Source organism: Electrona antarctica (assembly GCF_951216825.1).
Source record: "Electrona antarctica genome assembly, chromosome: 4".
NCBI classification, from domain to species: Eukaryota; Metazoa; Chordata; class Actinopteri; order Myctophiformes; family Myctophidae; genus Electrona; species Electrona antarctica.
Window position 1 is genome coordinate 38,638,589 of NC_136809.1, and position 16,492 is coordinate 38,655,080.

Sequence of the window (16,492 nt, forward strand, 5' to 3'; positions counted from 1 at the left end):
GTCGTATAATTAGATAAGTTGAGTCATGAGTAGCCTACTTATGCAACAATGAGGTGATTTCCTCGACGTGAAGAGAATATTAAGTTGAATATTGCTTAAACTCTGGCCTGTTAATGTATTTTTATCTTTTCTTATTACTGTTTAGCTGGTTAACAAGGGTCCAGCGTCATTTATTATGTACTACCCTAGTAGAGCAGAGTTTTATTTAAAGCATTATAAACGTATATGTTATTGCACGTCCTAAATTTCCTGAAAGCGGCAACGTCTGTTAAATGTCAGTTATTATTTGTACTAATCATTTGACCATTATTCTTTGTTTGGGATTAGGTATTTGTCAGAAAAATGATTTGAATTACAGACAGCTGAGTTATCGAGGTGTAAAGGGGATTTTTACTGTGGTTTTTAAGCTAAAATGTAGTTTTTTATATGTTGTTTCCGTGGGTGTGAATCACAAAGAGGTGGTCAGGTCTCACGATGGTCCGTCCATGACCTAAGGTAGCCTGGCGCAGCCACACTAAACCCGCCCCTATTGCATATATGCCCCGAGGCGCAGTGGTATATTAGTATCGCAACGCGAGGCTAGACCTAAGGGGTCATGAAGTGAATGTTGTAAGTGTTTATTTTTTTATGTTTTAGCCTAAGATTAAAGTAACACAGAGAGAGTCCTAAAAGCACATCGAAGATGAAATGTAATGTAATGTAATCATTTATGACAAGCTGTAATCTTAAATGTCTGTAAACCATTTTGGGGAAAGTCCTACTGTAATGCTGCTGTTTCTGATGTCTTGAATGTACCGTCCAGCTGAGGATCAAGGGGGGTGGTAAGAATTATGATTCCATATTTTAGTATGACAGTCTTTTGGACGGTCATAAGGGGGGTTATGATGAATCTGGAATTCATAATTCTATAAGTAATGTGTGCTACTGTGCTCATCTTGACTTTCATTTGGAGGTGTCTGTAGGGTGTGTGTGACTGTCTTCCACTACAGGCTCCCACACCCGGTCCCATGTGGTGAGGGCCTGGCCATTTGCTATGTGCCTTCCTGTGGCTATTTGTAGGACAAAGGAGTTTGTTGACATGAAGGAACAGACTGATTGATCAAAGGACTTGTCACTAAAATGTATGCATATTTCTGTTGACACCCTACACTCATGTAAACTGCTTAAAAGGTTGACCAAGATGGGACTCTTTGTCAGTCGGGCGCGAGCCTTGTGGATGCACGTCAGGCCATCTCTGGCTGGCGTGAGCTTTAACCTGTATGCATTGCTGCGCTGTGTACTTGTGAAATAAACAACATCATCTCGGATCTGCTTCTGCTGTCTGCCGTGTGTCACAACTTTTCTCCGGGGCTCTCATGGTTCAGATACATCACTACATTACCAATTCTCATATCTACACGTTCACGTTGTTAAATCTCTCCTCACAAGACCCCACTATCTTCCCGTTAGTGCCGTTTACCACCACTGCTGCTATCACAGCTGTGATGATGAAACAGCCTTGTAGCTCTGCTATTTTTTTCTTTTTGAATCCTGAAAAGTAATAGTTTTGGACATTTGGACATTTCCACCTGAAAGAGAAAATATTGACTTGTCAGTATTCGGTTTGACATTTATAAAAAACAATAGCCGATCTACAAGCCCATGCGTCGCAACGCGTTATGAGAAAATAGAACTGCTATGTTTGCTGCTTTTGTGCGACACTTTTATACTCTTATATTATAAATATATATAGTACCACCATATTATGCTAATGCTGCTCCGCCCATCCCCTTTAACTAGCGGTACGTGATTGTTTTAAGCATCAGTCAACAATTATTCTGCGCCTCAGTAGACGTTTGAATGAAAACTCACTTACCCAAATGGCTCCCAAAGCCTCCAATCTGAAACATGCCCTGGAGATGGAGATGGAGATGGAGATGGTACTGTATCTGTTAGCTATCACTCTGTCTGCCACCCACCAGCTCATGTGTTTACACCCCTCCTCTAATAGGAAACACATCTCCCTCGTGTGTTTATCTTTTCTGGAGAGCGCGTGTGTTTGTTTGGAGAGAACCCGACAGATACTGTAATGCTGTTGTTCCATCTCGGGGCACACTGTGCCGTACGTGCTGTTGTCGATTAAATAATCTTCCAAAGATGAAGGACTGAACAAGTTCTTCAGGGTGAAGTATTGAGAATTTATTAAGAAGATTCAGCAGAGAAACAACATACAGAGAGTGAGGAACAGGCCTCCTTGCCTGTTCCAGCAGCCCCTCCGGGCGCAAGCCTCCCCAACCCCATTCTCAGACAGTTCTTATAGTCTTGTCTTAACAGAGATGCTATACTAAATGGTCATATAAGGGTCTGTGCTAAAGATAAGGGCGACACACAAATAGTTACATAAGTACACATTCGCTGACATAGTGATAGTAAGCATGGAGAAGTCCGGTCAGCTGTTAGATTGACAGCTGCAGTTTGAGCACATTGATGAGAATGCTTCAATTTGACTGAATGGAAGGCAGAGAAATACACAATAATGCATACTATTTGGCAGTCTATTTGGCATACTAAAGCAGCCATTACAGTGCAGATGCCAGTGGTGAGATGCAACAGATTACTTTAAGTACCATTTTGAGGTACTTTTACCGTGCACGAGTATCTCAGTTTTTAATACTTTTAATTTGAATACTCTAATGTGCTATTAGATCTCCTGTTTTCTAAAAGGTTTGAGAAATGTGGGTACTTTTACTTTTGTTCTTTAACAGTTTCTAGTGCCGCTAATTGTTTGATCCAGTGTTCCGCCGCTGCATAATACGCTATTCCCGCTATTTGTTTAATGCGTTTAATTCTCTGTTTTAAAATAATTAAAAATAAACAGCGCATTTATCCGGGACCTGATGACGAGGCCGGAAATCAAGTCATCATCTGGGCTGCTAGGGCTTCTGGGAAATTGAGCCCAATGCAAGTGGACGGGGGGTTTGTTTGGACTACAACTTGCTCTGCACTTTGGTTTCGTTTCGCATTGTCATGGCCGCTGGTGCATCTGATCATAACAAGACGAACGACCATTTTTTACCGGATTTTCGTGGTTGAAAGCTGCAAATACTTCAGCGTATGCTCCAAAGGTAATAAAACAATGTCGGCAGCGTTGGATATTTGATTAAAAGGTGGGTTCCGCGGGGTATGGCTTCAAAGTGTTAAGTATATTATACCAATAATGATACCAATTTACTTTTACTCAAATAACATTTTGTATACAGGCCTTTTACTTTAAATTGTGGTATTGCTACTTTTACGTGAGCATTTTTGTACTTCTTCCCACGATGTTGGGGATACTGTACGTACGAACACAACCCAATTCCAAGTCGATGTTGACTGCATTCCAACTCCCACCAGGAAATATAAAGATGAAAACATTATCAAATGTGATTTTCAAACATCTAAAGGTTTATGCCATGATGGAATTACAACAAAGATTCTTCACGGCCCATTTGCTTCACTGCCTTTTAGAGACGCATGATTGAACTAGTCGGGGCTGCATGCTTTGTAAGCACCCAATCGATAGAGAAACGCTGACAAATTAACTGACTGACACTGTGGGATCAACAAAGCAGCCAGGTGAACATGAATGAACGACAGAAAAGCCACAGCGACAACACTAGAGGAAGCGACCAACCATGATCTGGCACCACCCAAATTTAGAACCGACATGGGAAAACTCTCATTCTACTACTCTGACACCATCCATTAACCACCCTGTATTGTTGACAGGAGCCCCCCAGGGCTTTATTCTAGTGATTTTTCAGTTTTCGGCCTATAATAAATATTTTCACTGAAAATGGCTATTCTACTGGACACAAGCTCTCAACGTATCACAACGTGCCGTTAAGCTGGCAGAGCCTTCGTTAAAACATCCGGGACAACGAGCCACACGTCCCAGACTGTTCTCCTTTCTGGCTCCCGCAAACTGTGGAACAAACTCTGCATTGCAGTTAGAACTGCATGACTGACTCCCAATCTTCCGTCGTAATCCGAAGACGCACCTATTCAGAGTAGACTCCACCCGTAGCACTTGACGTAGCACTTGCCCTAGCCTCGATGACTTTGCAGGTGTATGCAAAGGCTAAAATGTAATTTAAATAGCATGTTATGTAGAGACATGCCAGGTACAGTACCTTGGATTCTACTGTTAGACTAATGACAGATTCTTGATTTCCCTATACCTATGATCCTATATTACTATTTGATGTATTACCTTGTGTTGTCATTCCTTACTGTAAATCACTCTGGATTAAAAGGCTAAAAGCCTAAATTGTAAATTGAGTGGTCAAAGGATGTGTAACACTGGTTTCTTTCAAAATTGCCCTGCAGAAACATCTATCAGGAGACTTTCAACCACTTTCACTTTCAAAAATAGTGAAAAGTATGTTATTTATTATTTTATTATCTACAAACACGTGTTTGTATTTTTGACACTTTTTGTTAATTTGCGGAAAAGCATACAAATAAATATGGACACTTATTTCCACCACTAGGACTGCCTGTGACTATTACAATTCTTAAGTTGACCATTCATTCTTATACGAATAACGATTTAATTGTGTTTTTGGCATTGAACACACAAATACACATGTTATTATCATTTGGGTGTTGATGGGCTGTCTTGGTTGATACACCTTTTCAACATTGCATGGAAGTCTGGGGCAGTGCCGAGGAGGATCAGAGGGTGTGTGCCAATTACAGAGGTATCACATTATTCAGCCTCCCTGGGAAAGTTTACGCCAAGGTGCTGGAAAGGAGGGTCCGGCCGATAGTCGAACCTTAGATTCAGGAGGAGCAATGTGGATTCCGTCCTGGCCGTGGAACAACTGACCAGGAGTATGCATATCCGGTCTACATGTATTTTGTAGATTTGGAGAAGGCATATGACGTTCTGTGGGAGCTGCTGCGGGAGTATGGGCTGTTGAGGGCCATCCAATCTCTGTACACCCAAAGCGAGAGCTGTGTCCGTGTGCAAGGGTTGCATCACTGCTTTTTGCAGATGATGTGGTCCTGATGGCACCATCGGTCCAGGACCTTCAACCCTCACTGGACCAGTTCGCAGCCGAGTGTATGGCGGCTGGGATGAGGCTCAGCACTCCAAATCTGAGGCCATGGTTCTCAGCAGGAAACTGGTGGATTGTGCAGTCCGGGTAGGGAATGAGGCATTACCCCAGGTGAAGGAGTTCAAGTATCTCAGGGTCTTGTTCACGAGCGAGGGGAGGACGGAGAAGGAGATCAGCCTGAGAATCGGAGTTGAGCCAGAAGGCAAAGCTTTCTGTCTACTGAGCAATCTTTGTTTCTATTCTCACCTATGGTCATGAAGTGTGGGTCATGACCGAAAGAATAAGGTCACGAATACAAGCGGCCGAAATGAGTTTTCTCCGACGGGTGGCTGGCATCTCCCTTAGAGATAGGGTGAGAAGTTCAGTCACACGAGAGAGACTCGGGGTAGAGTCACTGCTTCTTCGCCTGGAAAGGAGCCAGCTTAGGTGGTTCGGGCATCTGGTTAGGAGGCGTCTCCCTAGGGAGGTCCTTGAGGCACGTCCCACTGGGAGGAGACCCCGGGGCAGACCAAGGCGCAGTTGGAGGAAACACATCGACTCACTGGCCTTGGAACGTCTCGGGATCCCCCAGGAGGAAGTCACTAATGTTTCTCCGGAGAGAGAAGTCTGGAACACTCTGGTGGAGCTGTTGCCCCCACGACCCGACTACGGATAAGCTGTTGAAGATGGATGGATGGATGGATTATCATTTGGCCATAATTTTATACAAAAAGTAAAAACTAGCTGAAATAGCTTACCTTTTGACTCGTAAGTTTGTAGATCAGCTACTTCTGTTAAATGTATGATCATTTTTCAATGTGGAAATGATTATGATGCAAATAATTGCGATGAGGCGATTACCTAACAATTGTGACAGGATGTGTTTATGGCTTTTTGCCTTTATTGATAGTTATTAGTGAAGACAGACAGGAAAGAGGGAGAGAGAGAAGGGGAGAGACACGCAGCAAAGCTCGTCATGAACGGGACTCGAAGGCCAGAGCCTATATGAATATGTGGCATGTATGTGGCATGCGCCTGGACCACTAGGCTAGCGGGCGCCCCTGTGACAGGGCCTATCTATCCACCACTGGTCATGATGAGAATGATAATGTATAGCAGTATAACTGCTAGGGGGATTATTGGACTGGTAAATGAGCCAAGCACCTGCCAGCCTGGTGATATGTAACTGTCACTGCTTCAAAGACACTGCCAGCCCGTTTCTTGACAGGTAATGATGACTACACCAGCAGGCAGAGAACCCACTGGTGGGAAAAGTAACTAAGTACATTTACTCAAGTACTGTAGAACGACTTCACCCATTTTCAACCTATACGTGTACCTTCATAATCTGTCCACTCCTCACTAATGCTCATTATATTTATGGTGCCATTCTTTTCTGCTCGGTCTAGAGGGCTGTGGGTAGTTCAAGTGGCTTGAAAAGCCAGCCTGTCAACAATCAGCCAGAGCAGTAGTGGCGATGTAGTGGTGACTTTTTCATCATTGGCTAGCCTCACTACTACGCCAAGCCTATAGCCAATGAGAGACTTGCCCATAATACCCATACTCTGAACGACTGTGTTGAGCCAATGGCTCAAGGGGCCAGTGAGGCTATTCAACGTTGAAGCTCTGGGCCCTAGTGGTAGGAGGAGGGACTACAGGCGGACCCGTGGATTCATGACCGGGAAACCCCGTGCAGCTGGGCTTTAACATTGAGCGCTCGGTTGCACTTCCGCATTTGACCACCAAAATGTGGTGGTCAAATGCGGAAGTAGACGTTCTGAGACGGTACTTCCGGCAGTCTTCCGGGTGCTTCAAAACGCCACTGAGCAACTTCCACTGACATGAATAGCTGGGGGGGGCGGAGCTTCGCACCAGTTCAGTCTCTATCCTTTTATATACTCTATGCAATGGCTCTGTGTTGCGTCCTCTCAAGCTATGGCATCATCACCAGCTGCTCGTCTTTGCTACTCATAAACATGCATGGAACCAAATGGATCTGTAACTTGCTGCTGGAGGGATGTGTTGTTGTGTTGTGTGTGTGTGTTCTAACTCAGTGGTTCCCGACCGTCGGTACGCGGAGCGGTGCCATATGAGTATGTCCATTTTTCAATGCTTTATACTTCTACTCCCTCATTGTACTATTTGAGTTACTATACAAGTTACTTATGTATTATTACGACAGAAACCACTTACTGTAAGTCCTATTATTTTACAGTTGGATCTACTATGTGACTCCTTGTGTGCTTGAATATTTGCTATTTAAAAAATAAAAAATAAACATGTTATCACTTTTAATTTGGTACTTTATGTATATTTTAGTGCCAATACTTTTACTGGAATCAGATGCAGGACTTGTCTTACTTGTATCAGAGAGTATTTCTACATTGGCACTATTATAAATGTATTGGTATTTTTATATTTATAGCCTAAATAAAATAAAATACTTAGTACTTCTTCCATCACTGCAGAAAACCACACCGACTACTCATTTAAGTTTCATTTAAATATAAAAAAAAAATATATATATATATAGCAGATCGTCAAGCTCAAAACGTGCTCCGAGCGTGCATGTGCTACGTTTAATGCTTCTGTGTGACGCTGTAGTAGGGTGTTAATTTACAAGAAAAACACACAAAAAGTTAGAACTTGGAGATAAGAGGCTTCTGCCTGATGGCAACGTTATATAAAACAAAGAATTTCAAATGGACAAACAATATAAAATAGTACAAATGGCTCATCTGCAAGCTTGTAGATGGGCCACATATGAAAAAGTAGGGGAATATATAAAGAGATGAAATACGGAGATTACAAGCTTCATATACAGTGCGTACAGATGGCTGGACATGTACGTACAGTAGGCTATATAGAGTACGTTCAGCCATGCATGAGCGCTGCATGGCATCCACCCAGCCGCCACTACTTATCTGTGTTTGTTTACCAAAGTGTGACGTACAGTACAGTGGAAGGACCGTCTCCGTCTCCATCCCGCCAAACAGATGTGTACTCCTCTGTGTGTGTGTGTGTGTGTGTGTGTGTGTGTGTGTGTGTGTGTGTGTGTGTGTGTGTGTGTGTGTGTGTGTGTGTGTGTTAAACAATGCCATAAGGACATGCTGGGGCGGTTGTGGTGGAGGCTCAGCTGGGGAGACACAATGTATATCTGTGCCATGAAACACCTGGGGCATTGCGCACACACACACACACACACACACACACACACACACACACACACACACACACACACACACACACACACACACACACACTACTGTTCTGCAGGGAGCTTCTGTTAAAAGCTTCTTTTAATCTCTTGATGTTTAGATTGTGTGACAGTTGTATGCCCAGCGTTCTGGAATCGTACAGATTCTTCTTTCTTTTCATGCTTTCTTTCTTTCTTTCTTCCTTTTTTTCCATCTTCGTGAACTTTCCCGCAGAGCAGATAGTTTCAATCAGCCAAAACGTTGGAAGTGAAAAGGTCGTCCGTGCTGCAAATTGCAATTCATATACGGCCGCATTCAGTAGCTATACGCATCAAAGACACGGCTGGGCGAGACGAGACGCAATGCGCTGCGCTGCGGCCGGCGGCAGAATGAAATGCTCGTGGCGCTGCAGGCCTTGATGATAGCGCATTCCAGCTGACCAAAGGGATTCCTTTGATGTCCCAGCTGCTGGCTGCCGTGGAAGACGTGCAGACAGTCTCTGACGTTCTACCTGTATACAGACTCATGTATACCTTACCTACACCTAATATTTAACTTGCTTCACTTACTAAGCATAAACCTTTTCAAAAAAGAGCAGATCTACGATACAAGTAGTGACCTTGACCTTGGACCTTTGCAATTCTTTAATATTTTCTGAATTGGTTTGTGTAAAGTCTGTATGCCAAATATATTAATTTATTAATGATGCACCATCCCAGTTGGAGCCACTAGAGGCGAATTGGTACACAAATCCTACAATGGTCTCCTAAGTGGGCGCCATCTGACTGCAGATCTCGCAAACTTCTGCATTTACTGGTGCTGGAACCTGTCAGTGTGTTGTTGGGACAGAGAAAGGTTGATAGGCCTTTTTTAGTATGTGGTTTGTGACGATGGGGTCCAATACCTAGTTCAGTGACCATGGGGCTAAAGAATGGTTCAGAAGCTGTGTTCATGTTCACTCCATTGGAATTAATAGACTCCAAGAAACATAATCGATAATCGATTTTAACACAAAATAATAACCAATATTTAAGGAAAAGTTTTTCCAAAATATATTTTTTAATATTTAAAATGGCAATTGTAAAAATAGTTCAAGATTATTTAGAAATGTATATACATTTTTTATTATATCATTAATGATTATTCGATTAATGGAAAAAGTAATGGCTAGAATAATGGCTGTGAAGATAATAGCTATAGTTTTAGCCTGGAATGCATGCATGCATGCATGCAGAAGAGAGAGAGAGAGAGGGAGCGAGAGAGAGGTAGAGGGGGACAGTCATGTTATGTTATATGGGCTGGCTGTTCTGAGCAGAGCAGCTCTATTTAAAGACTAGCAGCATCTGCTCTGCTCCGAGTCCATACTACCGTGTTTTCATCTGGTCGGTTCTCCTGCACCCCACACACACACACACACACACACACACACACACACACACACACACACACACACACACACACACACACACACACACACACACACACACACACACACACACACACACACACGTTGGTGTACTTGTGAGGACATCGGGCAATTTTATAAATGCCTTTTTCCCCCCTTTTTTAAGCTTGTAGGGTAGACCCTAACTCTAACTCTTGTTAAAATTATGCATACCTTCAAACCCAATCCTTAAAGGGGCATGACCTCCTATAGGCTGATTTTGTATTGTTTTTCACTATGGTACACAGTGAAACACAACTGCAGCTAATCAAATTAATTATGGATGTCATTGGCCCTTGGCTCTGGAACATAATGAATGGACACCATCACCAGAGCCGGATTTACCTTGCTGAGGGCCCCCGGGCTGGAGCAAATTTGAGGGCCCCCCTTGGGGCGCGCGGCAGAGCCGCGTGTCCCGCGATTTGGCCGAGCGGCGTAGCCGCGATGCCGGAAAAAAATTGGGCTATTTTGTTTTCATTTTGGGGTACCCAGGCCCCTAAAAAGAGAGGCAGGCAGAAGCTCTCAATGGTTTAACCATAATACAACTAAATACAATAACAATACACACATTTCACTTGAATTGGATTTCACTTTACAATTTTATAATTAAAAAAAAAAAAAGAAACCCTAGCCCAACGGTAAGTCCGGCTCTGAGCATCACGCCCATAGACTCTACAGGCAGTGAATGGAACTGGAAGTTAATGCAATTGTCTGCAACCGCAGCGAAGGCGGATCTTCACTCGGTAGAACCAGCTAGAAAGCCTGAAAACATAGCCTTGCCATTCATTTTAAAATGAATGTGACCATAATTTACTAAATGCATAGCATGATGATTTAAAAAAAGATTTAACTAGCGATTGGAAACAATCAACAAAATAAAATCAAGTGTAATGTTCGCCCGAAACCTCGTTGAGTCCTATTGAGATTATGTCTTGCAAACAATAAAACTATAGAACAAACAACTCGCCCCGTTACTAACCCTGTCCCTAAACCACGTTGTCGGACTAATGTTTGAATTACGAGCAGATCCCGTTGTTTACTAGTCTGCTATGTTTTTAATCTGCTGTAACTTGAACTGGAAAACAAACTACTAAAATCATTCTAGGGTGTCATCATGCCCCTTAAAGCCTAAGGGCCCTATTTTTGTCAGTGCTAAACCCTTTAACCCGAAACATCTTTGCCTTTTTTACTATTTTGAAAAACATTTTTGAATAGTTCAAATAGCTGATCGTGTTGATGTAGATCCGCTAGTTGAATGTTTTTCAAAATAGTAAAAAAAAAAAAAAAAGGCAAAGTTTAGCACTGACGAAAATAGGGCCCTAAATGTCTAATCCTATAAACCTAATCCCAACCTCAACCTGAACCTGAACCTGAATTTGTTCCTAATTGTAAGCCTAAGGGAGCGAATAACTGATACGAAGATGCGTCTCGATTATTCCACATCAAACTTTTAATTGTGTGAGACAACCCGTTCATACAGGTTGATGATTTATTTCACACTGGAAAGAAAATCGAAAAAAATAATTACGTTGGACATTTAGCCCTCGCAAGAATAGAGGCTCACACACATACACACACACACACACACACACACACACACACACACACACACGCACACACACGCACGCACACGACACGCGCATGGCGCACACACACACACACACACACACACACACACACACACACACACACACACACACACACACACACACACACACACTGTATTTCCTGGAGTTATGACTCTAGTGCTGTCATAACTCCAGTCTTACAGGTTGAACACTGGCTGTCTGGATTGATGAGCTGTCAACACTGTCAGCCAGACACTGCAGGACCCACACACACCTAATGATAACATCAACTATACTAGAATAAAAACTTCTGCTTCTGAGCAGGTCTGAGCGCGGCTGTGTGTGTGTGTGTGTGTGTGTGTGTGTGTGTGTGTGTGTGTGTGTGTGTGTGTGTGTGTGTGTGTGTGTGTGTGTGTGTGTGTGTGTGTGTGTGTGTGTGTGTGTGTGTGTGTGTGTGTGTGTGTGTGTGTGTGTGTGTGTGTGTGTGTGTGTGTGTGTGTGTGTGTGTGTGTGTGTGTGTGTGTGTGCCAGGAGTGACATTCATCAAACTAATCGATCACCAAAATACATAAGCAAACTACGCAAAATTATTAGTTTTATTCAAAAGAGACCGTATTTGAGCTGCCTTTGTACATTTCTTCTCTTTTTTCCCTCTACACCAGACCTCTTTGCCTCCGCCTCACAATAGGAATGGTATAGATTTGAGTGGCTTGTGTGAATACTAGCTCTGAGGACCTCCTTGTGGTCCCTGACCCCTTGTGGAAGACCCCTGGTGACGGTGTACTGTGTGTGTTCCACTCCAGACCTGACTGTGTACTGCCGTATATGTATGAATGTGTGTTACAGCCATGGCAGTACTGTATACAGTATGTATGAATGTGTGTTACAGCCATTACTGTGTTTGTGTGTTGCAGCAACAGCACGTCGGGTGGCTCGTACATCAAGAAGTGCTGTAAGGGCTTCTGCATCGACATCCTGAAGAAGATCGCCAGGAACATCAAGTTCACCTACGACCTCTACCTGGTCAACAACGGCAAGCATGGCAAGAAGATCAACAACGTGTGGAACGGCATGGTGGGAGATGTAAGCAACCATTCAATATTGGACCGCCAACCACGGATTTCTTATTTCATTGCTGTCGGCCGGAAACCTCTTTAAATTAATGCCCTACTTGATCATACTACATAAAAGCACCAAAACTAGCAGATGTACAAGCTGAAAACATCTGCGACTACTATTCTATAAAAAATATAAATATCGGATCGGGAAAAATTGATATCGGCACATACTCAAAATCAAATGATCGGAATAGGATCGGGAGCAAAAAACGTGATTGGGACATCCCTAGCATATTATTTACATCCTATATTTTTTGTGCCATATACGTATATTTACATCCTATCAAAACCAACGCTTTTTTGCCATAGACATATTTTTACGTTCTATGGTATCTATAGTGGTTGAAAAATGACCATTGGGTTGCTATAGCTAGCTGTAAACAAACCGTATTGCCTGGACCAAGATGGCCACTCCGTAGAGTCCTATAAGTCGTGATCTTCGGTTGCCTCTTTCTCGGAATTGAGGCTCAGATTGAGGTGTTTGAACAGAACGTCGATAGGGGCTCATTGAAAAATCATCGGTTAAATGCTTCTGATCACTTTTCATCCTGCATCCTGTTGGCAATGAAGCGACAGCGCCGGAGTTCAATGGTGACAGTAAATGTGTTAAATGCTGTAAAAAGGAATGCTGTATATGCGTATAATGCTGTAAAAAGGAATTAAGGGGGCTTGGAAGTAGGAATGTCTGATATTGACCTTTTTTGACGAGATCCCCGTAATGTCCAACTCCTAATTAGATACCGACCAACCAATCAACCGATATATATGCGGTTGTGGAATTAACACATTATGCCTCATTTTATTGTGATGCCCCGCTGGATGCATTCATAAATGTCATGTTTTACAAATAAAAATATAGATTATCATAAATTCTGGAGAAATTTTAATGTATTAAAACCGATATTTTCCGATATTCCATTGTTATGCAAATATCGGCCGATAATATTGAACATCCCTAGTTGGAAGCAGTGCTCATTTGGTCGACTACCAAATGAGTTTCACTGATGAAACCTAAATACAAATGTAATCAAAACTAATCTATTTTTTTTAGCATGCAACAAAGCATGCAATCAGCCATCAAGGCCCTGACAAAATCATCTGTAGATTTAAGTCAACACATGACTGTAACATTTGCTGTAAAAATCAACACTGGCGGGAAGGATAGCACAGTGCATGGGGGAGTTAGCTCAGCGTGCAGAGGACCTCTTAGGCATTTTTTGTTTGATTGAATACTTTATTAGTCAGAAATGTAAACAAACAAACGTGGTACACATACACGTCCTGGGGACTTGTTTCCATTTGTGGTCTTATGTATTCAATACAAACAGCATGAAAAGATTACCCAATAACACATGAAAAGATTACCCAATAACACATGAAAAGATTACCCAATAACACATGAAAAGATTACCCAATAACACATGCATGTCATCAACACATACAAACACTATTATATTATATAAAGATTAAGATAGCCCTGGATGGAGTCTACACAAGAATGCTACGAATGGCACTAGGTGTCACATGGATGGACCGCATCAGAAATGTGGACCTCTTTGGGGACCTACCACGGGTCACGGGCAAAGTCAGAGAGAGAAGGATGAGACTGGCAGGGCACTGTGTCTGGCACCCAGAACTTGAGGAAAGTAAATTGACCCTATGGGAGCCAACCCAGGGCAAAGCCAATAGGGGAAAGAAGCGTACCACCTATTTAGACGTGCTGAGGCGCGACAGCTTGGCTGACAACACTGCAGAGCTCAAGAACATGATGTTAGATAGGAAATTGTGGAGGGCAGCGATCCAGGAATCCCGAGTTGGTGTTGGCTAGACCTCACTCTCGCAGCAACTAACTATATAAAGATTACCCAATAACACATGCATGTCATCAACACATACAAACACTATTATATTATATAAAGACTACCCAATAACACATGCATGTCATCAACACATACAAACACTATTATATTATATAAAGACTACCCAATAACGCATGCATGTCATCAACACATACACACACTATTATATTATATAAAGACTACCCAATAACACATGCATGTCATCAACACATACACACACTGTTATATTATATAAAGACTACCCAATAACACATGCATGTCATCAACACATACACACACTGTTATATTATATAAAGACTACCCAATAACACATGCATGTCATCAACATATACACACACTATTATATGTACCAAAGAGATGAGATGAGATTAGAAATAAACCACTGTTACACATCCTTATTGGTGTCTGTCTGTCTGTCTGTCTGTCTGTCTGTCTGTCTGTCTGTCTGTCTGTCTGTCTGTCTGTCTGTCTGTCTGTCTGTCTGTCTGTCTGTCTGTCTGTCTGTCTGTCTGTCTGTCTGTCTGTCTGTCTGTAGAATTGATCACAATCATTTTGGTCAGTATTGAGAGCATGGTTAATCAACATCATTAAGGCATTAATGTGGAAGCATCCTTGCCTCACACTGAACTTCAAAATGTTTTGTCTTATTAACGGCGGCTGTGTTAAACTGTCCTGAAATGTGGCGCCGCTTGTCACAACGAGACAATCCAATTAACTAGGTGTGTAAACAACAACTCCTCGGATGAGGAGAGGAGAGGAATGAATCTACTGCTACAGGGCACACACACGCAAACACATGTACACATGCACGCATGCACACGCGCACACACACACACACACACACACACACACACACACACACACACACACACACACACACACACACACACACACACACACACACACACACACAGGTATGCACGCACAGACATACAAGAATACACAAATTCACAGAGAAAGGTCTCCTTATTTTCCTTCTGTAAAGAAAACAACCACTTCACACTTAAACGAGTAGTTAAAAATGACTTGATTTCTATCAATTACTCACCATGAAGCCTTGAATTCATTTTGGTTGCATTCCCGAGCCAATAATTTGATGACCGGCGGGGACTCAAACAGTCTCCTACAAATGATTGGCTCAGGAATGTGACAAAAACAAAACAATCTCCATGAATTCAAGGCTTCATTAGGTGTGTAATTGATAGAAAATAAGTATTTTTGGGGGTGTCATTAAAATGAAGGCAATGCTTCTTTAATCTCTTCAAAACATCAATGGATTATTGTTGTCCATGTTGCAATCATAATCACCACATTTCCAAGAATGGCTGCAAAGTTGCGTGTGGATGAATAGTAGACCGGAGAGGCTTATTGCCGGTATCAGCCAGTTATCAGCCAGGTATCAGCCAGTTATCAGCCAGGTATCAGTGCGGACGTCTATCCCTGTTTCACAATGCGCTAGAGACCCCTGGGAGATGGGTTGCTGAGGTGGGTTCGCCCTGGGATCTAACACATGACCTTGTGGTCGAAAGGCACTCGCCCTTCGACCAAATAAGGTCATGGGTTCGGTCATGTGTTCTCTATGGATTGGGGCATATAGGGACACAGCCAATAAAACATATTGCTCTGCTACAGAACAGACACAACACAACAATATGTGGATATTTAACTAGAGGGCAAAGAGCATCATTGTGAAACGGAATGTTTCATCTCAATTGTCTTGTTTTCATAATGATTGGAAGCCTGAACCGTAACAGAATTGAAAATGCGATCAATCACCCAGCCTTGTCTGTCTGTCTGTCTGTCTGTCTGTCTGTCTGTCTGTCTGTCTGTCTGTCTGTCTTTTGTTTGTTTATCTATTCATGGTAAATGGTACATTAATTGTGCAATGATTGTGCATTAACCTCTTCACACGCACATGTATACATAATAACAACACTGGAGCAGAAAGACTGCCGGCAGGCAGCGTTTTAACAACAGCATGGTTCCTCTGTCTCTGCCTTGATTCATGACTCCTCCCCAAAGAGTCCTCTTGGGGGAAATCACTTAAATTAAATTATTAAATTAGACAGAAACAATTACAGTTATCCGTGTCAGTGAGCCGCGCGGCAAGTAGATTATTCAGGTCTGGTTTGAGTACTCTATTTCATTCACACTTCGTTTAGTTTCCCATGTAAGCGCATAGTGTTGAAGTCGTTTAGAGATATAAAAGTGTAAAATAAAAGGAGACACAGTGAAATCAAATA

At 42.5% G+C, this 16,492-nt stretch overlaps 1 protein-coding gene across 1 annotated transcript in view; it reads left to right on the forward strand.

The window, feature by feature from the left end:
• The window catches only part of LOC306922397 (glutamate receptor ionotropic, NMDA 2A-like), a gene marked incomplete at both ends in the record, with an annotated part of 199,283 nt that overhangs the window by 146,838 nt on the left and 35,953 nt on the right, over positions 1-16,492 (forward strand). Inside the window, 1 exon segment of the mRNA XM_079499963.1 lies at positions 12,187-12,355. Coding sequence (XP_079356089.1) covers positions 12,187-12,355 — 169 coding nt within the window.